At 51.1% G+C, this 25,811-nt stretch overlaps 2 protein-coding genes across 8 annotated transcripts; one reads left to right on the forward strand and one right to left on the reverse strand.

Moving 5' to 3' along the window:
• The first annotated feature begins 262 nt into the window (after positions 1-262).
• LOC120905472 (tau-tubulin kinase homolog Asator) lies at positions 263-12,577 on the forward strand. 4 transcript variants are annotated; one of them, XM_040316263.1, is made up of 11 exons: positions 263-364; positions 436-602; positions 6,585-6,954; positions 7,036-7,186; positions 7,276-7,490; positions 7,581-7,720; positions 7,806-7,935; positions 8,013-8,132; positions 8,219-8,389; positions 8,497-8,733; positions 9,459-12,577. In XM_040316263.1, the coding sequence occupies exons 3-11, from the start codon at positions 6,907-6,909 to the stop codon at positions 10,965-10,967; spliced, it is 2,721 nt and encodes a 906-aa protein (XP_040172197.1). In that variant the 5' UTR covers positions 263-364; positions 436-602; positions 6,585-6,906; the 3' UTR covers positions 10,968-12,577. The 4 variants fall into 4 exon arrangements, with proteins under 4 accessions (XP_040172197.1, XP_040172196.1, XP_040172199.1 ...); XM_040316262.1 differs by lacking the exons at positions 263-364; positions 436-602 and adding an exon at positions 645-920; XM_040316265.1 differs by lacking the exons at positions 263-364; positions 436-602 and adding an exon at positions 646-920 and having other exon boundaries at positions 9,486-12,577.
• A 2,039-nt stretch (positions 12,578-14,616) lies between these two features.
• LOC120905474 (paired box protein Pax-8) lies at positions 14,617-24,449 on the reverse strand. 4 transcript variants are annotated; one of them, XM_040316268.1, is made up of 6 exons: positions 24,246-24,449; positions 22,955-23,019; positions 16,873-17,038; positions 16,589-16,786; positions 16,219-16,517; positions 14,617-16,153 (listed from the first exon to the last, which is right to left on the reverse strand). In XM_040316268.1, the coding sequence occupies exons 2-6, from the start codon at positions 23,004-23,006 to the stop codon at positions 15,234-15,236; spliced, it is 1,635 nt and encodes a 544-aa protein (XP_040172202.1). In that variant the 5' UTR covers positions 23,007-23,019; positions 24,246-24,449; the 3' UTR covers positions 14,617-15,233. The 4 variants fall into 4 exon arrangements, with proteins under 4 accessions (XP_040172202.1, XP_040172200.1, XP_040172204.1 ...); XM_040316266.1 differs by lacking the exon at positions 24,246-24,449 and having other exon boundaries at positions 22,955-23,236; XM_040316270.1 differs by lacking the exons at positions 22,955-23,019; positions 24,246-24,449 and adding an exon at positions 21,010-22,871.
• Between the last annotated feature and the right edge of the window lie 1,362 nt (positions 24,450-25,811).

Below are 25,811 nucleotides of genomic sequence, written 5' to 3' on the forward strand. Positions count from 1 at the left end.
CAAAATTTTATATGGGATTTGACAGATAACGTCGGACGTGCGATTTCGTCGTCCGACGTTATCTGTCAAATCCCATATAAATCTCATCCGACAAAATCGCATCCGATGAGCGTTGCCACCGCCTTAACCATGGGTAGAGCACCCCCTCGACAGCCGTCTTTCGTTAAAAACACCTGACAGCGTGCGAAAGTGACAGCAGCTGTCAAAAACCAGTTTCAACCGTTTCAACGCACGGCACAGAGCAACCACAAATGGCAGTCCCGCTTCGTTTCATTTTTCTCGTTTTTCAACCCAATAAAGGTAGTTTAATGCATACAGCACGGAAAGAATCCCGTGTCCTGCGCTGGTGTGTCACCGGACAAAGGTAAACAAAGGGTGCTAGGCACACAAAATTGGCGAACGACAAACGAAACAAACAATAACCGCGTTGTACAGTCCGTTTCAGTGAAGCACAACATTGGCATTACCCACACACACACGCACGCACGCACACACGAAGAACTGTCATCGTAGGGCAAGACACGGCCAGAAAGAGAAAGACAACCCATCTCGGCAGGCTCGTCCGGCGCAAGGAACGAGAGGGGAACAATCCCGTACCCGAGGTGCGTGTTTTTTTTTGCGCACACACATAATAACCACCAGCACCAACCCCCAGCCAACCCACACCCTCACCCACCCATCCCGCTACTGACTTTGATGCAGCACAGGGGCACCAGCACAGCGCCCCGAGCACGGTTGCGCCAGTGCGCAGGTACCAGGGCGAGCGTGAAAATCGCCTCAACACTCAATCGCAGCCGAGCGGCCGAGGAAAAAAGGGCCCAACTTTTTCCAAACCGCACACACACACATCGTCGCCGAACAGGACAGGCCGCTGCCGAACGGAACCATTCGCAGTGTAGGCAGTGTGGAAAATAGCCAGGGTAATAGCACGACCGACGAACGTATTATTTCCCGTTTTTCCCCCGTGACGGTCCGTGGGGCGCAAGGGCGTGTGGTGTGGCCGCGACGTGCGACACGACGGAACAGCGACGGAGCGGATTCCATTCCGGGGTTTATTTTTTTAGTTTTTGGCCTGTGACGGGTTCGAACCACGGACAGCAGCAGCAGCAGCAGCAGGTTCTCTTGTGCCGTTGCGCCGAAGAGTTCGGCCATCCTTCCCCACGCAGTGTGTGTGTGCGTGTGTGTGTGAGAGAGAATTTGCCCGTCGTGACGAGTGTCGTGACACGATCCATCGGGAAATGGCAGTAGTGACGGTGATGGTGGGAGGAGGCAGAAAAAAAGAACAGAAAAACGGGCTCCTTCGTCGGACCAGGCATCCGGGGGCAGGCGACGACTGTCGTCATACGGCCACAGAGCCTCTTTGCCTAGTTTTCTTTTGCTGCCTCCTCGCCTTTTGGAAGCAGCGGGTGTACAGGCAGGGCAAGGGGGAGGGAAGGGGGGAAGGCACACCAGGCACAAAGCCGCGCAGCACCGATACCGATACCGCTTCGCGGACGGCGAATCCTGGGGTTGCCCGTTCTGTCCGTTCAAATCTGTACCGTCAGTGTCCGTGTGTCTCTATGTGTGTGTGTGTGTGTGTGTGTGCGTGGGGATGTTGGAAAAAGCAGGGCTGGAAATGGCACAGTGGGCACGAGAGCGAGACGGCGAGCGAGGAAAAAGGGTTCCTCGTGCTCTCCTCGCACGTCCGCCACGAGTTGTTCCCGTGCCCTGCCCGTGGTGTGGTTGTTTAGTAGTGTGAGACTGTGTGTGCGTGTGTGTGTGTGCTGCTGCTGCTGCTGCTGCAACCCAAGACAATCCTTTCGGGTTCGTTACAAAAAGGCAACCAAAGTCAACAAAGGGCCCGAACGGGAGGGCAGCGCAAAGCACTGCAGCGAGGAGCGAACCTGTAGTCCCCGACCCCCCGCCACGAAAAGAAAGGCAGGAAGAGCAGCGCAAACCACAGCAGCAAAAGCAGCAAGCATTCAGGACAAATTGTTGAAGATTGCAGCCAAAAAAAATAGAAATTAGTAAAAAGCCGCAGAAGGGCGCCGCGCGGGCCCCGAGAGCGCGACAGAAACAGCCGAGAAACGGGCGGATACACGAATTTTACCATACCACGCGCGCGCGTGTGTGCGTGTTTTATATTGTTGCTGTTATTAGCAACTCCTAGAAGCAGAATTGAATAATCACATGGTTTTTCTTCCTGGCTCGGCCATCGCCATCCCGCCCCATGCGGTCGGTGGTTGTTGCAATAGGCAAAACCAGAGCGCACACACCACACCAGAGAGAGAGAGAGAGAGAGAGAGAGAGAAAGAGAGGGAGAGCGTGTACTGCTGCGCCCAGCAGTGTGTGGGAAAGCCGGAAAAACCGCGAAATGGACACACGCACACGGGCGCGCCCCGCACACCTCTTTTTTTTTTTTGGGGGGGGGGGGGGGGGAGGGGAGAGTCCAAAACGATCTCCGCCCAACTCCCTACCACCCGCGCACCGGTACTACGCCCTGTGGGTGGACGATTTTCCTCGTTGGCATTTTCCGGGCACCTGAAAAACGCCGATGGCGAGTGCTCTTTGTGTGTGTGTGTGTGTGTGTGTGTTGCCAAGAGAGACAGAACAGGGCGAGCGAGCGAGAGAGCAAATTATGCGAGCGCGAGCACATGCGGATGAGGGCAGTTGAGGAAGAAGAAGAAGAAGCATAAAAGCAGGAAGGACGTGTGTGTGTGTCTAACGCATTGTGTGCGTGTGAGAGAGTGTTTGGCCCCCCTCCGCAGGTGTCGGGAAAAATGCTATTTATATTGCCCTGAAAAGAAAAACAAAAACTTAGATAAGTTAAACCGCTCTAGCCCCCCAAGAAGAGGGACAAACGTGCCGCGTCGGGAAGCGTGCAGGACGGAAGGAGGAAGTGGGTAGGAAAGGATGAGACTAAAACACACACACGCACACATGTGAGCAGAGAAAAGAAGAAAAAAACAACAAACCAATAACCGTAACAAGCAACACATTAACCCAAACAGGGCCAAGCGATGAGGGAAGGAAGAAAGATTTTCCCAACTTTTCCTCGTTTGCGGCAAAAAAGCAGAATTATTCCTTTTGTTTCAGGTGAATTCTGTGATGGCCTACTTCTTCTTTGGATGCATCTTCCCCCTCCCTGCACCACCACCACCATCATCATCCGCATTTTCATTCATCATCGCGCGAGAATGATTCAAACCTCCCCCCCCCCCCCCATGTGCACGCTTCTGCAGATTCTTTCTTCCTTAGCCTTTGTGGCAGAAGAAAATTGAATTTTGAAGCACGTGTGTGTGTGTCAGGGATGATGGGAAAAGCGGGTTGAATGTGAAGGATATGAGTTACTGCTTCTGTTCCGCTTGTCACACCAGAGTCGCACCATTTTTCGACGGTCAAGGCCTTCCTTTTTCTTTTCTGTTTTTTTTTTGGCTGGTGAAAAGTGGCACAACCGTGTGTGTGTGTGTGTGTGTGTGTGTGTGTGGTTTTTCGTTGTTTTTGAAAGCGCAAGCAGAAGATGTGGCGATTTTTCTAGGGTTTTTTTGTTGTTGTGTTTTTTAAGCCTTTTCCTGTGTTCGTCGCTTTTGCTACGCGAAACAGACGGGAGAGAACGGTCGTCGTGCGCACGCCGTGTGTGTGTGTGATTAGTGAATCGATTAGAAAGTTCCTAGCACTCCTCCCATCCCCCCCAATTTCGACCGGCAAGACAGAGAGACAGACAGAGAGAGAGAGAGAAAACGAGAGAACAAGGACTACTAAGGCATTGATTGCTGCGTGATTTCTTGCTATTTTTATACGTATTTGTGTGCTTCTGTGTGTAACTGTGTGTCTGTGTGTGTGTGTGTGTGTGCATCTGTGGCCAAGAATAGTGTGTGTGTGTGTGTGTGTGTGTGTGATAAGGGTGTGCAGGACATAGCAACATCAACTAAAATAAAAGGATAAGAAAGGTCCTCGGTTTGACAATTTCCAATACTGCGAGTGTTCGAACGCAGAGAAAGAGAGAGCGACAGAGAGAGAGAGAGAGAGAGAGAGAGAGAGAGAGAGCATCGCGCAGCCGAAATGTCCTGGGCGTATCCCCCCCTTCCCCCCCCCCCCCAGCATAGGCGGCAAACAAAGATGGCGACAGGAGCAGTGTGACAGAGATGTCCTTCCCTTACCAGGTGGAGTGTAAACGAGGGGAAGGGGATGGTTGGGACGGACAGTGATTTAGAAACTTCTCCAACTCTCGCTCGCGAGGCCAGCCAGCCAGACTGCAATCAAAGTACAAGCGCAAGAAGAAGAAGAGGAAGAAGAAGGAGTCCTCCCACCTCATCGCACCGCCACTCCCTGTGGGCCAAAAACACGCACGACCATCAACCACTACCGCCATCTCCAACAGTCCTGCTCTTCGATCAAATTGGCCCCGGCGGAGGGGTGGGGGGGGGGGTGGCTGGGGCGTTCCTCATCAACGGAAGTGCTCCTGCAACACGTCATCCTGGCAAGGACACACGCGCACACACACACACACACGCGCATCGTGATGGTGGTCACGCGTGAAAGTCATTTTCCCTGTCGTGTCGTGTCGTGTGGTTGCAAAACTCGCGCATCTTGTTAATTAAAACCCAGCCAAAATCAGAAAAACGAAATCCGCCTTAATGGCGACGCGTTGTCCTTTCCGGCACCGGGGAGGGTAGCAACCGCCAGCAAACAAAGCAAGCAAGGCAGAGGCACACAAAGAAGAAGAAGAAAAACAGCAAGAAGTCGCTAAGGACGTGGTCCTATCACGTCGCGTGACAGCGCTCGCACTCTCTCTCTCTCGCTCTCTTTAGTGCTTCCATGGATTAGTGTAATGACAGTGGGGAACTCTGGGAACGACTGCAACGGGAAGGACATTTCTGGATAACACTGCCCAGCCCTGTTTGCTGGCTCCCTCTCTCACGTTGGTTCGCTAATTTAATTCCCATCTGCCACACTACTCGACCATCAAGCCTCCGTTCCAAAAAATCCATATGGGAAGTGACACAAGCAACAAAAAAAGAAATCATTTAGACACGCGATTAGGAACTGTCATAATCTCGTGCTGTATATCGCCTTCTCTCTCTCTCTCTCTCTCTCTCTCTCTCTCTCTCTCTCTCTCTCTCTCTCTTTCTCTTTCTCTTTCTTTCTCTTACATTGGAGGAGAGGCGCGCGCGCACATACACAGATGCGTTGCAGCTCCCAACAGCCCCTCCACTCCAAAAGTTTGCCAAAAGGAGCTGCAAGGGGCACTAGGGTGGATCCCCATTTTTCGCCTGTTCGATGTTACTGTGCCCGCTTGCTGTAAAGGCAAGGAGTGTATCGATTTTACCAAGCGCACCGAGATAACTCTGCACGGTGTGCGATAGCGCAAAAAAAAAAACCCGCGTTCGTCCGTTTAACCCTATCGCGTGCACTGTGAGGACGTAAAGCGAAGGACACTACTGTGCCTTCCCTTTGGTGGGCTGTACATATATCCTTATCCAGTAGTATCCAGTGGGCTCTTGCTGTGTATGTGTGGCCACTCGAGCTCGAGCCGGTGGCCCTGTGGACGCAGCCCGAAGCACACACACACACACACAGGGCGGGCACAGGGCTATTCAACACGTCTCCTTTGTGGCAGGAATGCCCGAATGCGGAAGTGCATGCGCCATTCCGCTCTGTGTGTCCTTACCCTCTTTGAGTCCTTGGGTGTTAATGGCACAGCTGACAATAGACACTGTCTTTCTCTTCATTGCTCTCTCTCTCTTTCTCTTTGTTACTGGGCCGGGGAGGGAAGAAAAGAAGAGAGAAAAAAGCGCTAACCGACTGGTGTAACAATGCAAAGGTGGTCGGCCATGTGCTCCGGTTAAGCTTGCAGTGCACAAGATGGTAGGCAACGTGCGACACAACCTTGGCGCAAGTGCTCTAACCTTTGTGGTGTTGCCCCCACCCCTCCATTGGATGGCAGCTTCTCGCACCGGATGATGTCACTGACTGACTGCCTGCATTGTGGTGGCGGCGGAAACAAAACCTCATTCAAGAGGGGTGGGGGGTTTTTTGTGTGGGTTTTCGCTTTGGATAAGTGCCTCAGCCACTCGCGGGTCACGGAGATTCGTTTTTGGAATTCGTATCTATGGTCGTTTATTAGAAGCAGACGTGGAAAGCTCTAGGGATATTGGATCGGAGTAATGCTCAGAAGATATTGGATTGGAGCAACATCAAGAAGTTATTGGATTGGAGCAAAGTCCACAAGATATTGAATCGGAGTTAAATCCAGAGATATTGGATTGGAGTGAATTCCAGCGGTATGGAATTGGAGTAAAATCTGGAGTTTTTGGTTTGGAGTAAAGTTCAGATGGTTTTGGATCCTAGCAAAATCCAGAGATATTGGATTCTTCGTGCCTAGGACGTCTGGAGGAAACATATGCTGTATTGTATGTGTTCCAACAATTCATCGTGATCCGGAGCAACTCTTGATTGAACTCCCAACATCCCAATACATCTTGCCTGTAACTCTGCTCCCCTCTGCTCTCTGTTCTCATCCAATATCCTTGCTTTGCTGTGACGTTTGCCACCGTTTAGTAGTAGTGACATTGGCTAACACTTCCCACTTCCGCTTCCCGCAGGCAGTGTAACCAGCAAGTGCCCTCACTCAACCCTTCTTCCCTGCCGGCTGCGCATCATCTTCCTCCAAAGCGGCGTGTAGACCTCTCGCGTGAAGCAATGTGCACCTTCGGCTAGCTCCGGAAACGCCTCGCGTCGCAGCAGCAGCAGCAGCAGGTCGTAGGTGGTGTGGTCGCAGGCCCGCCTGGCAGTGCACCTTGTCGCGGTCCGAGTCCTGCGCCGTCTGGCTAGACCCCGACGCAACCTTCCATTCTTACCGCTGCAACCCCGCACAGCCGCACAGTGACGAGCGCCGCGAAGCACCGCACCCCGGACGCACCCAAGATGGATGATCTGCTACAGGCCGGCCACGTGGTCAAGGAAAGATGGAAGGTGAGGGATTTTTGGAACGCCTGGAGTTCTCCCTGGAACTGCCATTCGCTTAATCTGGCTTGATATCTTTCTCTTCCGCAGGTGCTGAAGAAGATCGGCGGCGGTGGGTTCGGCGAAATCTACGAGGGGCAAGATTTGATCACGCGCGAGCAGGTCGCACTGAAGGTCGAGTCGGCCCGGCAACCGAAGCAGGTACTCAAGATGGAGGTGGCCGTCCTGAAGAAGCTGCAAGGTAGGGTTTCAGCGAACGAACAGCACACGAACAGTTGGCAACTGTCTGGCATACTAACGTTTCGCCCTTACCACCACACCCGCACGCAGGCAAGGAGCACATCTGTCGGTTCATCGGCTGCGGGCGCAACGATCGATTCAATTACGTTGTGATGCAGCTACAGGGGAAGAATTTGGCCGAGCTGCGGCGGTCGCAGGCACGCGGTGCCTTCTCACTCAGCACAACGCTGCGCATCGGCCTCCAAATACTGAAATCGATCGAATCCATCCATTCGGTCGGCTTCCTTCATCGTGATATCAAACCAGTAAGTGCCGTAGGTCGTAACGATGTAGCCAGCCAGGGTCGAATTGATTGATTTTCCTTTTTTCCCTTTTTTTTCTTTTTTGCTTGCCAGAGTAACTTTGCCATAGGAAGACTACCGCTCACTAGTCGTAGAATCTACATGCTGGACTTCGGCTTAGCTAGGCAGTACACTACCGGTACGGGTGAGGTACGATGTCCCCGAGCTGCGGCAGGATTCCGCGGAACCGTAAGGTAGGGACCGTAAACGCCGTTACGCACACACCGAGCAACCCATCTGTTAACAATCTGTTTTCTTCTTGCGTTTTTTTTTTTCTAGGTACGCTTCGTTAAACGCGCACAAAAATCGTGAAATGGGCCGCCAGGACGATCTGTGGTCGTTGTTCTATATGCTTGTTGAGTTTGTTACCGGCCAGCTTCCATGGCGTAAAATTAAGGATAAAGAGCAAGTACGTTCAGCGACAACCGCATCCGCATTGAATGCACCCGATGAAACTAATTTCCCTCCTTCTCTTTTCTGCTTCAGGTTGGAATGTTGAAAGAAAAATATGATCATCGTTTGCTACTCAAGCACTTGCCTTCGGATTTCAAATACTTCTTAGAGCATATTCAATCCCTTAACTACGCCGACAAGCCGGATTATGCAGTAAGCGCCATCGCACGTGTTTTTGTTTTTGTTTCCACGTGTTTCCACCACGATTTCTTATTCTGCTCCTGTTTTACCCGCCCCAGATGCTGATCTCTCTGTTTGAACGATGCATGAAGCGCCGGGGCGTGAAGGAAACGGACCCGTTCGACTGGGAAAACAACGCCGACTACAACGCCGGCGAAGCCAAAGCTATCAACGCAGCCGTACCAAAGAGTGAACTAATCAAAAAACATAAGGATATCGAAATGACCGAGGTATGTTGGATCGGGCGATGTCCGACCCGTTCGCTGCCGTAGTTTGTTTTCAGCGCATTAATTATTTCGTGTTTTGTTTTTTTTTTTTTTTTTTTGATAAATTTTAGGAGAAACGCAAACCAATCATGGACTCGGCAAAAGTGCTACACACGGAACCGATCGAATCGATGAAGCCGCAGAACGTGCTGAACGCGGGCGGCGGTGGTGGGGCGGCCGGGGCCGCGGCGGCGACCGCTGCCGCCAAGGCGGCCCTCAACCACGCGGACCAACACGAGCCGAACGAGGCAAAGATACAGCAGGAGACGAAAACGGACGGTCCGGCGATCGAGATGGTGGTCGTGAAGGTAAGCTATGGCGGTTTTGCCCCCTTTCCCTGCTTACAAATGCTCCCGCCAGTCACAATTCGGGCCGTTTGGGGCAGGGGCAAACCCGTGGGTTACTTGGCGGGGAAGGATACCAGACGGCGCGACGACGAGTAGCCTAATGGAGTTGCTTGTCCCCTTTTCCGGTCAACTTCATTAGGCTCCATTCCATTGCTTTTACAGGGTTTTACAGGGGTTTTCATGCTTGTCGGACACTTCCTTGACTCTTTCCTATTGGAAGTGAACTGCATACGTTGGAAATTGGACTCTATGGTACGCTTTTTGGACAGGCGCCTTGGAAATTCCTGTTGGATTTGTCCAACAAGGATGCTATAGAGTCCAATTCCCATTACATTAAGTTCATTTCGCGTATGAAAGAGTCAATAAAGTGTCCCACAGCTATGATAACTCCTGGAAACCCCTGCATTGCTTTCGCTTGACGCATCCCAACAGCTGGAGTGTTTGAGAACAATTTTTTTGATACAACTATTGTCTTCTTTTCTTTCAATCTCTTCTTTTTTTCTCTTAATTTCTCTTTCTTTCTACCTCGTTTCATTTTCGGGTGTTTAATTAATTGCTATGTCGTGTGTGTGTGTGTGCGTGTCTTTCGTTATCCCGATTGCAATTCCGCTCCTGCGAAACACGGTTCTCCTCCTCCTGCACACCACCCACACACACACACACAAATCGGCTGTACTGCCGCACAGGGTCTAATAAGTTTTCCTATTCACCAGAACGAGATACCGCTGGTGCGGGCGCACACGGAGGTGATGACGAAGCCGGCCAAGCACGGCAGCAACCGGCTGCGAATACTGACCGCGCCGCCGGTCAACATCAAGGATTTCTCCTCCTCGCTCGACAAGCAGCAGTCGCAGTCGCCATCGCAGCAGCACCAGCAGCAGCAGCAGCAGTCGCTGCACCACCAGTCGTCGCACCACATGTCGCAGCAGTCGCACCACCACCATCACCATCACCATCCGCTGCACGCGTCCAACGACGGCAACAACCTGTCGATGGAGCTGAAGTCGAAGCTGCTGAAGACGGAGGCGGACGACCTGTCGTACGCGCCGTCGGACGGCATGATACTGCGCGATCTCACCCAGCAGCACTGCCAGTCGGTCGGGCAGCCGAAGCAGCATCACGACGGGCACCAGCAGCAGTCGTCCGCCGGCGGTGGCAGCCTGCAGCGCCAAAGCCTCACGCTCGGTGGCAAAAGCCTGCGCTCGTACGGCAGCACCACCACCAGCAACAAGTACGGCGGCGGGCGGAACGACGACAAGAGCTGCCGGGACTACTCGATCACGCAGCACGCGATCATCGACGACGACAACGCGAGCCAGCACCAGACGCCCAAATACCAGGGGGCGCTCACGCTCGCCTCGCAGTGGAAAAGCCAGTTCGACGACTCGGACGACTCGACCGACGGGCTCTGGAAGGGCGAACAACATTCCGAAAATGCATCGAAGAAAAACTACACTAACCTCAACAAGAGCAGCATGGCCGCCGGCCAGCCGAAGGAGCACCACCAGCCGGTGTCGCCGCCCCAGCCGCCGCCGCTGCCTCCGCCCCCTCAGACGAACGGGCAGCTAAGCGGGGCCGGCCCCGTACCGACGCGGAACGGGCACGCCGAGCAGCCGCACGGCGGGACGGAGAATGGGACGGCCTCGTTGCCGTCGCAGGCGCCGCCGCCGCCGCTACCACCGCTGCCCCAGTGCGAGGGTGCGGCCGTACCGCTGCCGGACTATGCCGGCAGCGGCTGCGACAAGCAGCAGCTGGTGGCCGCCCTGGCCGCCGAACCCGACTGTGGGCCGCTCGTGGACGCGACCAGCTTGCTGCCGCGCGTGGCAGTACCGGCGGAGGACGGCAGCAATAATCAGGGGGTGGAGGAGCGTGACGGGGCCGCCGAACCCGCCGATGATGGTGCACCGCAGGGTGCAGGGGCAAACGAGGAGGAGGAGCAGGGAGAAGAAGAAGAGGAAGAAGCGGAAGAGGAGGAGGAGGAGGAGGAAGAGGAGCAGCAGCAGGGCGAAGAGGAAGAAGCGGAGCCAAGGGGGGGAAAGGTGGAGGGCGCCGGAGGGGGACCGATGATCGTCAGCGTCGGCAGCCTGGTCGGAGGCTTCGAGGCGGTGGCGGCGGCAGCGGCTGCCGCCGCCGTTACCGCGACACCCGTTACCGCCGGCGGCAACGCGGAACTATCTAGTAATCTTAAATCTTAACTCTCTCTCTCTCTCCGACACACACACACACAGATACAGAGACACACTCAAAGAGAAAAACAAAAACACTCCTTCCTCAGCTAGCGCGTTTTTGTTTTGCCACGACAGCAGCAGCAAAAAGAAGCATCAGCTTGCGGCTATTTACAGATCCAGCAAACTAAGTGTAGGTAGAGAAAGCGAGACCGAGAGAAAGAGAGAGAAAGAGAGAGAGAAAGAGAGAAGCAAACGTGATGTTAGCAAGATACAATAATAGTGTGACAAGGGTAACGGCGTTAACGTAACGCGACCAGTCAAACCGAAAGAGGTGGTAACGCGTAACGCCGTCGATCCGGTGGCGTTACACAAGTGTATGGAGCTTCGAACCCGAAACTCTTCTAGTCTATACCACACCCTCTCGTTTTGGCTTGGGGGCGCCCCGTTACCAGGTGTCCCTGTATGAGTGCAATATGCTAGCAGGATTACAAACAGAGAGACACACACACACACACACACCGCCATGGGTGCGATAAGAGCCGATTACTACTACGTAACTGGCTTACCTAGGATGTTATCTATCATCTCCCTCCTTCCAACTCCCGCTCCTCGGAATCGGCCTAGTTCCTGCGTCGGTGGGCAAACCCCAATGCCCCGAGGGCGTTGCGTGCCATCTTGGAGAGTTTAACGATTTAAGCATAGCGTTCCCTCACTGTGGTACTATAATCTCACGCGGTCCTTGTTACGCGAGGATGTCCGACAACGTCTGGCCTTGTCGGACACACGCCCTGTACCGTCATAGCAGTAGGCTTCGGACGCTAATATCACGTAAACACTACTACAACTACTCAACCAGTCAGTGAAGGAACTCATCGATGGAGGGAAACAGAAAACGATCTCACGAGAATTTATTCAACAGGTACAGGTGGGGGGAAAGGGGGGGCGGAAAGTCGAGAATCTCCACCCGCACCCCATCAACGGCTGGTGGTGGTGATCAACCAAAGGGGGGAGGGGGGGGGGGAAATGGAAGGAAAAAACCAACAACCCAGGAGGCCGAATCTAACGAGCAATGCTAGCGATGGAAAAATCCGACGGAAGAAGAAAAAGAAACAGAAAACAAGTAGAAACTAAAAAGAGCGCGTTGTTCGTAAAATTAAACAAACACACACACGAAACTTACCAAAAGCAAGCATTCATGCAAAGCCCATGACAAAGCAAACTAATAAAGGGAAAAACAACACTAAAAACTACCAAAAAAAAAAAGGCGTACCACAAACACACACACACACATTTACATACACTAAAACCAAAAATGGGGGCAAACAAAGGGAGAAGGAAGAAAACGGAGCAGCAGCAGAAGCGTATGTGCGATAAACTACACAACAAGTGAGGCAAAACAAACAAAACTTTCCACGACAAAAGTGGAGAGGGGGAAGGCACAGGGAAGAGAAGAAAAAACAAGAAAAATAAGAGATGGAATGGGCGGAGTGGGTGAGTGGGTGGGCGGGATGTGGAGGAAAACACACAAACACACGGAAATTGGAAGGAAAACACGGAAAATTAACGCTGACAGGATTAAGCGAATAAATCAATGATAACACACACGATACCCACTAATAGCCAAAGGTGGATCACTAGCCGCGTTTGTGTGTGTGTGCGTGTGTGTGATTGCGAGTTCCTTGCAAAGGCAACACAAAAAAATTTGAAAGAAATTGGCTGTGCTCCAGTCCCGGCGTCTCTGTTCCCAACTTTGGTCATCAGTTCCTGTTACTATCCTAACTCCAATCAAAGCTTCGAATCGAATTGTGCTCAAGTGGCAGTGTACTAGTAATGTGGTGTCTGAGCGCACTCACGACACCGATCCGACTCCAACTGTTGTTAGACCGATTCCGAATTCGACAACTACTAGTTCCGTCCGGAGTAAGACTCGTCCGGAGTAGTAGTCGGACAACTATGATTTCGGACGACTACTACTCGAAGTCGAAGTCGTTCGGAGTCGTTCGGAATCGTCTGGAGTTGTCCGAAGTAGTCTGGAGTCGGCTGAAGTCGTCTGGAGTTGTCCGAAGTCGTCTGGAGTCGTCTGGAATTCGGAATAGTTTCGGAATTTCATTTCGATGTGTTTTTTGTTTCCCACTTTGTGCATGCACTTCATAGACCGTTGTATTGAAAGCCGACTCCGGACGACTCTGACTCAGATCGATTCCGGACGACTCTGGACTACTCCGAATGACTCTGGTTTAGTGTTGGGTACATTTGATTCAGATTCATGAATGTGAATGAATCTTTGAAATTAATTCATGAATCTGAATCTCGATTGGAAAGATTCATGAATCTCAAATATTCATGAATCTCGAAGGATTCATCAACCTCAAAGAATCATTAATTTCAAAGATTCATGAATCTCAAACGATTCATAGATCTCGAAAGATTCACGGATATCTAGGAGTTCATTAATCGCTCAGGATTTATGAATCTCCAAGGATTCATTAATGGCTCAGGATTTATGAATCTCCAAGGATTCATGAATCTCCCAGGATACATGAATATCAGAGACTCATGAATAAGGAATGATCCATAGATCTTGAAAGTTTCACAAATATCTAGGAATTCATGAATACCCGGAGATTTATGAATGTTAATGGATTCATGCATAATTGGAGATTCATTAATCCTTGGAGATTCAAGAATATTTGAGATTCATGAATCCCTCGTGATTCGAATCGCTCATCGCTGAAGATTCATATGAATGAATCTCAACGAAAGATTCATGAAACCCAACACTACTCTGGTTGTTTCGGCACGACCTTCTGAAGACCGATTTGTAGCTATTTCAGGAGCTCTGGATCCATCCGCATCTTGTTTACGTTACGCATTGCAGTAACAGTTAATTACGTACGATAGATTTTGTGGGAAATGCCAATTGCCTTAGTTGGAAATACCGGCATTGCCAAACGTAACAGAAGTTATGAATGCGAATGCTCCTAAGAAGGTGAATTGAGATGATGCGAAGGCCTGACCTTCTAGTTTTGAGCTTTGATAGGCCTGTGTATCGGCCAAATTCCATTTTGATATCAGTCAATGTGCGTTTCCCAGGATGAAACGCGTCTTCTTCTTCTTGTTATTCTATTTTGCGAGAAAGCTAGTATCCTCCTACGTTTGTTCAAACCTATGTTGAAATTACCATACTCAGAGGCTTACCTTCTCTTATTTAGACTTCAACTATCTAGAGTCGTATGTCTTTTAGGATGAAAAGAGCCGGACAACTACAAAGACCGTGAGAAATTCTTTGTGTACTTGCTATATCCAGTTGATCCTTGATTTCACATTGATGTCATTTCACAAATGTCATTGGTCACAAAAGATCCTCAAATGCAAGTGTCGCGGAAAAAAAAATCTTAAGTTTATACAGTGCATTCTTTCTCCGATGTAGTCTCTTCAGGATGAATTGTTTCTTTGCATATTGAAGTATGTGTTGTCTCTTCAAGATGAAATGGCGCAGTATAGGGGAAGTTTAAGGCGCCAGCTTAAGGGAAATAGTTCGATAGCCCGAGAAACTGTTGGTCCCCTGAAGATTCACTCTAAGAGAGATTTCACTGTACATCTGATCTATAACAACAACCTGTGATATCTTGGTTGCCCCTTCCGATTCTTGCCAAACGACGCACGCCGGGCTGTATGTTGGTTTCGGTGCAGCACTTTTGCTTTTATTTTAATAAATTTCAGAGACAGAGACAAAATAACCGCGCAGCATTCCCTAAGGGGTTTGGTGTATCTCTCTTCCAGTAAATGCGTAAACGTTCGCGGGCGCGATCGCGTGGTTTGGGTCGAGTATTTTTTTTGCCGCGAACACCGAGCCCCCGTCCGTTTCGGTGCTTGATCGGGCCCACCCACCCACTGGCCGCGTGAAATGTACGTAACACGTATGTGTGTGTTTGTGTAAATGCGCAACATCTTCGTCGTCGACGTCGTCTTCTCCTCCCAGGAGAAGGAGGCAATATAAATCATTTGTTCATCAGTTTTGTAAATTGTGATTTAGTGGTTTTTGTTTGTTTGTTTTTCTTTGTAAATTGTATATGTTTAAGTGTTCTGCTTTAACACGGAAATCAACGCACAACACGCTTCCCTCTCCTGCTCCGCTCCTTCTTCCCTCTCCTCGTTGTCCTCGATATATATATATATTCGTACGGGCTAAAGAAATCACTCCGTTCCACGTAACCACCGCCGGCTCCTTTACCCGCTAGCGTACCTTATTGCTTATTGCTACAATTACTGCTACACTTCCGCCGCCTACTACTACTGCTCCTCCGGGTAGTGGATCTGGCCCAGGTCCCGGCACAGGCTGTTGTTGGCGAAGGACGAGTTGTAGTTGAACGTGCCGTAGCCGGGCGCCGCGTACTGCGTGTAGGCCGCGGTCGGGAAGATCAGCTCCGGGTTGGCCGCCGCGAACTGGTCCGTGTTCTGCAGGAAGGCGGAGTAGTTGGAGGAGCAGGCGGCCAGGTGCGGATTGAGCTGGACGGCCGTGTCGGCCGCGTCCGCCGCACTGTACGCGCCGTCGTACGCGGCCGCCGCAAAGCCCTGGTGCTGGTTCTGCGCGATGTTGTTGTTCATGTCGCTCAGGAACTCGATCGACTGCGTCAGGGCGGACGGTTCGGTGGCGGCATTGTTGGCGCTGCTGCTCGTCCGCTTCACCCCGCTGCCCGGTACGAGCTCGCCGGCGAGTATCTTGTCGTAGGTCGTCTTCACGTCGTTGGCCTGGTGTGCTTGTTGCTGCTGCTGCTGCTGCTGCTGGTGCTTGCGGGCGCTGCTGTCGTCCTCGATGATGACGCCGGTCGGCATCGGCTCGTCCGTGCGGTGGTACTTGTGCGCCTTGTCACCGCCCGCCAGCAGGAAGAGGGCGTTTTCGCGCGACCGGATCGGGCTGCTGCTCATCGTGCCGGGCCGGGGGCCGGTGCGCATGCTGCTGAAGCCGGCCTGCTGATTGTCCGGATTGTTCCCATCGTCCTGGGCCATCGCAAGCGAGCTAACGAAGTCCACACCACCGACGAACAGATCGTGACCCTTGTCCTGTTGCTGCTGCTGCTGCTGCTGCTGCTGCTGCTGTTGCTGCTGATCTTGACCGCCTCCCTTGCCTATGCTGTCGTGCAGCATGCTCTCCGACATGTCTTTGGCCTCCTTGTCACGCTTGATGCAGCTCAGCATGCTACCCTTCATGTCTGTAAACGAGAAACGCGGTGTAAGAGGACGCAAAATAGTGTGTTCGTGGTGAGCAGACGCTTACCGGGATCTTCCTTGATGCGACGCCGTTTCGAGCTCGAACCGGACAGTGACTTCTGCGACAGGCCGAGCAACCCGTTGATGCTGTACGACTGCGACGCAACGTTCTCCACCTGCTGCGGTGACTTCATCGATTCCTGGTCGGCCTGCATCTGCTGATTGAGACACTCCTGCTGCTGCTGCTGCTGACTTTGCTGCTGCTGCTGATTGTTGCGCGACAGAATCCGCGGGCTGTCCATGCCGCTGTTGTCCGAGCGCTGTGAGCTGTACTTTGCCTTTTCCGCCGCCTTGTTGCGCACGATGCTGTGTGTGTGTGTAGGGAGAGAGGACGTTAGCGATATCCCTGCCGAGCCCGACCCGGGACACGATCTTACCGATTGATCGACGACACGCTGGGCACATTATCGTGCACGCAGATACCGTCCGCCAGCAGCTTGTCGCGGATCTCCCACGCGAACATGGTCGGGTTCTGGAGCTTGTAGGCGGCGATCGCTTCCACCACCGGCGGCGTCGCCACCTTCGGCTTCGACCCGCCGATCACGCCCGCCTTAAAGCTGCCCGTTTCGTAGTATCTAATGAAACGAAACAAAAAAGAACACGTAAGCAAATCTTGCATGATGCAACCGTGCCCCGCATTCATGCCTTCCACATCCCTTACCTGGACAGTATCTTCGAGACGCAACCGTGGCTGACGCGCAGCTGGCGCGAGATGTCGCACGGCCGGATGCCGTTGTGCGCCAGCTCGACGATCCGCTGCCGGACCAGGTCGGGCAGTGGGCGCCCATTCACGAACACCCCGCCTAGTTGATTCACCCCGCCATGGCCTACCCGCGTGCCCGGCAAGCAGAGGTGAAAAACGTACGACCCAACGGACGACGCCAAAAATTTAGACACATTATAGGGAGTGTGCGTGAGCAACAAATGCGACAAGGAAGGAAAGAAAAACGACAGAGACAAAACAAAACAGGAAGGGCGGGGAAAATGGGGAAGAAAATAAAGGAAAAGAACAGGTTTACGATTAGTAAACGTTGCGCAGTTGCGTGTTGTGCTTTGAAATGTCTCTAAAAGTTGCAAGCGAACTTGTACTAACACAACAATACTAGTGCAGTGGGTAAAAGATAAAGTAATGATTTATTTAAAAAAAAAAAAACAAACATATATATAAATTTGCAATAAACAAAAAGGTCATCGCTTTCAGACGGAAATGCGCAAAGAAACACATTTAAAGCGCTACAAACTGTACCTAGAAGGAAGAGTCTTGTTTTAAGGGAAGTAAGAAAATAAAAAGACACAGAAAGCATATGGTTATGGCAAGTGTTGCGTGCAACGTGTCCCTTCGCCTGCGCCCTCGTGGGCACGTGGGCTGCAGGCGGGGCACGTGGTTGCAGCAGATAGCGGTGGCAATAGAGCAAAATGTAAGGCTTTGTGTTTCAATCCTTTCAAAACGTTTCTAACTTTCCCGAAACGCGGGATGCAACCGCCAAAAGCAATAGCGGCGATAGCGATGCATCCCTTTCGGAAGTGTTTGAGAGAGAGAGAGATATGCGCGTTGGTTAGAGGAAGCTTGCACTAGACGGTATAAAATGTAAGATCGGTTCGACTTTCGATTGCTTTACAACGGCAGTAACCTGGAGGTAAGCGATCCGCAAGAGGCTTTCGAGAGGGCAAAGGAAGAGACGGTTGATCGACGGGAATGAGGAAAAAACAACTGCAGTGGAAAAGGAGGGAAAAGAGGACACTGAAAAAAGGGCAAACAGGTGGCATTAATTTGACGGTTAAAGGGCAACACGCACCATCCAACAGCCACATACGGGCGACGATCGTAAAGGATGTTCGGGCGGAGGGAGAAAAGGTAACAGGATTTAAATTATAGCTTTGCGGAGGGAAGGGAAGAGAGACAACGCGGAGACAAAGGAAGCCAGCGCGTGCCGGATGCGACGGGTTTTTGTTAGGAAGACGACATCATTTTTCTGTGTGTTGTTGCTAAGGGATCACTAATTGTGAAGCGCTCGTTAAGAGGGGGGAAAAAAACGAGCAAGGAAATGAAGGAAGATACGATATTTTTACTTTACGTTTTTCCCATTCCTTCTCTCCTTCCCCCTCCCAAACATCGCTACATTGGACCTTCTTTCATATTCATAGCACTTTTCCTCCCTATCTCCGTTTCTTCTTTGTGTGATCATCATCATCATCATCATCATCAACCCCCGACACTGCCCTTCTTAGTGTGTTAATGCCAACGTTCAAGTGTATGTATAATTCGCTTCCGTAGTTCGGTGCTGTTTTCCATTTTTTTCCCCCACATCCCACCCCCCCCCCCCCCCTACCGCTCTATTTCGCTTTACCTGCTCCCTCTCTGTTGCGTTATCTTCTCTATCTCTTCGCTTTGCTGTAACTGTCTTTCTTATGCTCTGGTCGTTATTCTCCGTCTGTACTGCCCCATTATGATCGCCCCCTAGTCCATCCTTTCTTTTCCCCCTTCCCTTTGCGCGCTTCTTCTGGGGTGTGTGTTTTACTTCCAGGTGAATTTTTATAAGGGGTTTAGAGCGAGTGTGTGTGTGTGTGTCTGGAAAATTAAGTCAGAATCATCGTGCACCCCCCGCTTTACACCATTCTCTCTCTCTCTCTCTCTCTCGCTCTGGCGCACTGTGCGCACACTCACTCGTAAAGCAAGGGACAGACGGGCGGGGTACAAAACCATTTCCCGTGAGGCGTTTTCCTCCCGGGCATTAAAGAAGGGAAGCAAAATTGGGGGAAAAACATTAAGTGTAGGACACCGACACGGGAAGGCGAGTATAATGTATGCAACGCACACACACACACACACACGTGCAAGTGTGTATTGTGCAGGGCGTCCCCCTCCGGGAGGAAAAAAAGAAACGCTCGACAAGAAACGTCCCTAAGCCACCTGACACACACCCTCAAGGGGGTTTGTGTTGTGTGAGTGTGTGTGTGTGTATTTCGAGGGGACTTTAAAAGCAAAGACAACGTACAAAACATGCCTCGTCTCTCCACAATGGGACAGTTTTAGCTTCTTCTCCGTTTTTTTTTTCTTAGATTTTAGAACTGGCAAATGTTGCCGAGCTGAGCGTGCTGCGCGAGTTTGAAAGTGGTCTCTTCCTTTCATTTTTCGCTGCTCGTCGAAAACTAATAAAGTTTCATTCCAAAAGCACCAGCCCCCCTCCCCCCAACCCCAACAGCAGCATGGCGGAAGAAGCCAAACGCCAAAGAACAAAAGGGAACCGAACGGGCCCGGTACCACCAACACATATAGAGGGGAAGAGAGAGAGAGAGAGAGAAAGAGAAAAAAAAAGATCATTCGGGTGCATTACCCTCCGCGCGCTTCGCGGGTACGTACGGCGTTGGTACGATCCACTCCCCCCCCCCTTCCCCCCTAAACCGCACCGTTTCATCTTCCACTCCTTCATTGCCGAGCGTTCACGGAGCGAGCCCCGAGAACGAATGGCCGAGAAAACAGAGGCAGCAAACTAAACGGCAAAAATGTGAATAAACTTCCAGCCTCTTGCTCGAAAAAGAGGGAGGGGAGGGGGTGGAAGGGTTGCAAACGGTGCTGTATGTTTGTGTGCTGTTGTAGTGGGTTCCAGGGGGAGGAGAACGAGAGGGCCCCAAGAAGACAATGGCCCTTCTTTCCCGGTTGTTCCAGCTTTCGAAAGGGACCAGGAAACACCTCCCAACCATTAACTCCCCCCTCTTATGGGGGATCGTACTCGAGATTCGCAGGAACAAATCCTTTCACACACAATGGCTTCCCACTACGCGCGTGCGTGTGTGTGTGTGTGTGTGTTTGTGTGGTTAGAGGGATCAAACCAACACAACTCCCCACTCCATTAATTCCTCTCCTGAACACACAACCCCCGAGCCACCTCCCCCCGCCAAATGTCGGTTGATAGACCTTGAACTTGTTTGATGACCTGCGGCGCCATGTTTGATCGTGGGGGTTGATGCGAAATCCGTCACCAGCGACGCGAGAGCGTGTGTGAGCGCGCGCGCGCGCTTCTCCACGCCATGCCGGCAGGTGAGAGAGGCGAGGGTGGAAGTGGTAGTAGTAGTATTTCCTTTCCATGCTTCCCAATCGCGCTCCTCACTGCTGCCAACGTTCGCATTTGTTTGAGTGACGGTGTAGAGAGACTGCCAGACTGTTTCATCGGTAATTCAGTGGTAGAATGCTCGCCTTCCTCGCAATCATCTCCCCAACACAAACACACGCTGGCTGGTGTGTGTGTGTGTGTGAGCGAACGGTTGAACACGACGATCGTACCCCGACTGTGGAGGGTTGTGGCTGTGGCGAGGAGGATCTTTCAGCCGTTAAGATAAATGCGGGAGGAAGCGGTAATGAAGACCCGAGACGATACACCGCGTGTCTGCTTCCTTCTCCCCCCCTAGCGGCGTGTCACTCCTTTGGCTTCATTAGGAAAACATAAAGATGTCGTGATGATCGCACACAGGAGAAGTGCAACACCACTTTTTAGCACTTGAAACGGGTCGGCTAAGGAAGATCTTAGCTATGCTTTATACTTCTACTGCCTGGCTTCCCTGCTCTACCGCGATAGCGTGGTTCGGAATAATTAATAATCTTTTATCCTTTTTTTGTGTAACCAAAACTAATGGGAAACGCGCACGAAGCGCCCGGGGAAATTGAGGAACGGGGTTGATCGAAAAGCTCTTCCTTTGGGTACCTCAGTTCTCGCTCTCTTTTCGCTAGCTCCAGGGCAATAGTGGGGCAATGAGACGAAATGTAAAAGATCATTTAAATGAAACGTTTAAAATTCACCACCACTGGGAAAGACCCGGCCGCTCGGTGCGAGCATTTGTCGGTCGCAGTTTTTTCCAGCCGAGCGCAGCACGTCTTCGCCATTTCCCGCAGCTGCTGGATCGAGCGCTCCACCATCATCATCCTTCGCTGCGCCATCTTAGAATTCGGTTCTTTTTCGCCGCCGCCATCGCCACTTAGTAGCGTCGTCGCCGCAACCCGTGATTCACTTAACGCTTGGATCAGTTTTTTTATGGTTTGTTATCTGTTTCCATCACTCACTAAAACACATCCTTTTGTCAACCGTGGTCTGTAGCACGGCCGCGGCACAGCAGTAGCGGAGCGCAAACACACACGCGCACACGGCAGGCGAACCGATCTTTTTCGCCAAGGTTAGGTTTTGCTAAGGGCACAGCAGCGTTCAGCGTTGATTCGCACTTGCACGGTTGCCATTTTTTCGTTTCGTTTCTTCCTTCTGCCTCTCCCTCTCCGTCTCTCTCTCTCTTTTTCGAGCGAGAATCGCACCCCGGCAAGATCGCACTTGAAGCTCGCTTCTGTGCAATCCGCTCACACACACGCACCGCACACAGTAAGGGTACACTAGGAGTGCCCAGGAGGAGGCAGACACCACACACAGCTAAAGAAAGAAAAAAATCCCACAGTCCGTAAGCTCCCCCAATACACGAGATGCGCGCTACGGACGCCGCACGCTACGGGCGTGTGTTCTCTCGTCGAGACGCTCAAGCAAACAAGCGGTGCGTGAACGAAGCGACACTCGAGCTACCCTCGCGAGCGTGTTACGATCGGGATCGTACCTTTCGCACACACACACACAAGCACGCTCGCTTACAGGTCGCTCGCCCGCAATCCGATGCTTTTTAATGGCGCCCCAGGGAGCGAGAGAGAGAGGGAGAGAGCGAGACAGGGACAGCGAAGGTGAAGCAAAGGGTAAGAGAAGAGAACGCCGCGGCCCCACCACCACCGTCAGCACCTGTGGTACACGTTTGTTCATATAATTTAAACGGCCGCCCGCAAACCGTACACTGTATGTACAGGCATGGCATGGTATATTGGGGACCCACATTGGTGGTGTTCGTGTTCGTTCCGTTTTTTTTTCTTTCTTGCTTTTGTTTCAATTGCAAGCTCGCTCTCGCTCGCGCTCACGCGTTTCTGTTGGCTGGGCTTTCATGGGGCCCAGCGAGCCTTTTTTTCCCCCAAAAAGCAAAACGGGAGAGTTATTTCCCTTCATGGATGTGTGTGTGTGTGTGTGTGTTAGTGTGTGCACTTCACGCTTTTGTAAAGTGCGGGAGAGCGGACGACCGGTTTAAGCGCAAATGTAGTGGACAAAAGGTTCAGCGGCGGATGCCGGGCTCAAGCTAATTGCGCACCTGTGTGTGCGGCGATGACGGTCGATCCTTGTCGATTCAGCCACTGACACGCACACACACACACACATACACATAGTGTGTCTCACATTCCACCACCGCCGAACAACCCCCAAGTGTGTGTGTAAGGCTCGTTGATAGGGAAAAGCCATCCGGTTGATATGAAGGGTGAATGAATTGCCCCGGTTTAAAGGTACCGTCAATGGACGGCTAGGGGTTCTCCCTCTGGCGTTTCTACGAACACACACACACACACACACACACACACACACACTTGTCAACACCACGGTAGGTTGGAAAGGTGCTGGAGAGGAGGTTACAGTTTGAAGGCTAAAGTGTGTAAAAGGGCGCAGTTGCAGCGATGGGAACTAAAAGAAAGGTGAGGATAGCTAAGGGACAAACATTAAAGAACCAACACTAAAAACAAAAAAACACATTTCCGTTAACAACAAAAAACAGGTAGCGAAAAAACAAAAAAGCGGTTAAGAGGGGTCTGTATACGTAATATAGTGTATGTATATGCAGTGAAAATGGCGGGACATGGTTGCCCTGTCCAAGCTCCACTGAAACGCGCGCATTCTTACAGGTGTAATACTCCAGTATGTTCTGCTTGCAATTAAACGAATTGTAGTGCATGGTGCTCTAGCAGCTGTTTCATTTTTGTTAGTTGAGAAGGAGAAAGTGAAGACAAAAATATGGGGGCAGAAGAAATGGGAACGAGAGCAAAGTTAGCAAAGTCAAACAGGCAATTTACAGATCAGCAGGCCACGAACCCGATCCTGTCGGAACCGGATCGGGTGCGAGGTGCATGTGTACGCTATCGTGATTTTCTTCGTGACAGGAAGCCATTGGGGGAGGACGTAAAGGCGACAGCCAATATCCCCCCACGTTTTTTTTTTTTTTTTTTGGTTTGTTTAGCCCACACTCAGCAATTGGATCTTTCTGTCGGGGTTTTGTTCTGTCGTATTTAATCTGTTCGCTAGAGAGGGTTTTGTTTAAAGAGCAGCCAACTTGGTGTGGGCGTACGGATGTCACCTACTTACCACCGGTCACTGTGCTGGAGACTGTCCAACTATTTAGCCGCCGGATCGATGCCGTCCTTGGCGTAACGCTGCATGCGACCTCTCGAGGATGGTTTGGTTGGACTGACTCCGCCGGCAAAGGGACACTAGGTTTGGTGCTGATTGAAGCATTTGCAGGTACATTTTGTGCTTCGAATGTCCTTTTATTGCGTACTGTAAGAAGGTTCGATTAGTTTGTTTTCTTGCCCTTGCTTCAAGAAGCTGTCAGGCAACGAACGCGTTGCGGCCCTTGTTTGCCTGGCTAAGTAGAAAACAGCAAGGAGAAAAGAAAGACTGTTATCGTTAAAATCCCTCCCAAATTTACCCGAGAAAATGCTGAAATGCAAAAGACATTTTACACGCCGGAGGAAAGCATTGGAAAATAGTTTCAGAGATTGCAAAGCGTGCATCACCCGCGCGAAGAAACAATCCCTGCAGTTGACAGGCGCGTGCGGTCGCCACTCAACCGGAACACGTGCTCCTGGCAGTTTTTTTGCACACGTCAATGGTGGACGGCGTTGGATATCTGTTTTCTGCCTGCTCTCTTTCTTTGCAATCACGGTCCGACGAAATTTGTGCATTTCAGGACTACCAAAAGCAATAAAACAGGCGTCGAAAAACAGAGCGATTGGCTTGTGTAACTGCCACCTGGGCGGGCCGACTTTTTGAATCGGCGGACCGTCGAGGAGGCACCCTCGGGACACCAGAAACCGCGGGACCGCTTCGGCAAACATTTTGTGTTGGCGGCTTCCCATTTGCCAAGAGAAAAGTGGCAACATTTGTACCAAGCAACGGTTAAAAGAAACGGTCCTACCTGTGCTCTGATGCGGCAGCTTGGGGTCTCCGGCCTGGACGAAGGATTTTAAACACGCACGACTGATCAGCAATACACACGGGATTACACACGGAGGTTTTTGGCGAAACAACGCACACACACTCGCACACACGCTGTTCCGTTTTTTTGCGTGTTGGCTAACACACGCAGGACTCGCTCGCCTCGCAACTTGTGTATATTACGCTCTCTCGCGCTTGGCCGTTTGTTGCAGTGTGTGCTGCTGTGCAACGCAGCGCTCGCCGATGGCTGCTCGGGTGTCGCTTCGTCGCGCCTCGGGGATGCTGTACGGATGCGCGGAATGTCCCTGCCTCGGAACGGTCCGAGGACAGTGCGAGCGAGCGAGGGATGCTTGCCTGCCTGCTCTTGCCCGCTGCCGGTCGAAAGGGAATCACAACGCGGCGTTGAGTCACCACCACCGCCAGGGGGAAATATGTGCAGCAGGTCTGTATGATTCCGAACGAAACCGAGCGCACGGCAAGATTAGCGTGAGTGAGCGAGAAAGGGACACCAAAAGGCTGTCAGCTGTCACTGTTTTAACATCACAACTGACAGCATCGTGGGGCCGCTTTTGTACGGGGAAACGCTGGCTGACAGCATTTGCGATTCAGCGTCGCCCGCCGTATGGTTTGGAAATGTTAGTTTTGAAGGTTTTAGAAGACTTCTAAAGCATCAAACGCAAGCTTGCAGAGTGGTTATCATCAAGAAATAAAAAAAATATTTTCAAATCAACTGATAGTCTATGCAACCGTCTACTGTAGTCTAAAAAGGAGTTTAAACCGTTGTAGTGATATGAAAAGCTCGTTATGCAGGAAGCTCTTTTCTGTGTAGTTTGTATAAAAAGTAAAGCAAGTAATTATGCCAACGACCAAAGCATTTTAATATTTCCAACATTCGTAAAATCGAAACATGTCATCAATGACCATTCGCCATGCGAGCAACTCTTTGAGAGAAGGTCCACTCTATATCAAGGTCTGGGGAGTCAATTTGAATGACAAGTATTGGCTCATTATTTTCTCAACAATATCATTTAGGAGGTAGTGAAACTTCTTCTTCTTCTTCTTTGGCTCTCAACAACCATTGTCCGCCAAGGCCTGACTGTACCACTTGTTAGGCTTGGCTTTCAGTGACTTATGGATTACCCTCCATTAGCAGGATAGTTTACCCAACTGACATTTGTCCTACATTTTTAATCATAATCTGCTCGAATGGTTCTCGAAATACCTAAATTGTGGATTTGTGCATGATAAACCATGATAAACGCGTCAAATTTTCGTTTGTGCGTGTGTATGACCTTCTTCTATCGGATGATGGTGGCGTACATTTAGTATTAGATTGATTCGCTTGAATATTTGACGAAAAAAGAAGGCACATTTCGCACGGCGATATTTTGTGAAAATTTGGTGTTTTTTGGTATAAAATTTCTATACCTCCAGTGATAAGAATTGGAAGCGTTATTTCCTAAAGGGCAGAGAAGAAAGCAACGAAAACGCCACATCTCAGTCGATATTAAACGGCTTGTTCTAAACGTCCTAAAAAGTCCTGTAA

The sequence above is a fragment of the Anopheles arabiensis genome, chromosome X (genome assembly GCF_016920715.1).
Source record: "Anopheles arabiensis isolate DONGOLA chromosome X, AaraD3, whole genome shotgun sequence".
Taxonomy (NCBI): Eukaryota; Metazoa; Arthropoda; class Insecta; order Diptera; family Culicidae; genus Anopheles; species Anopheles arabiensis.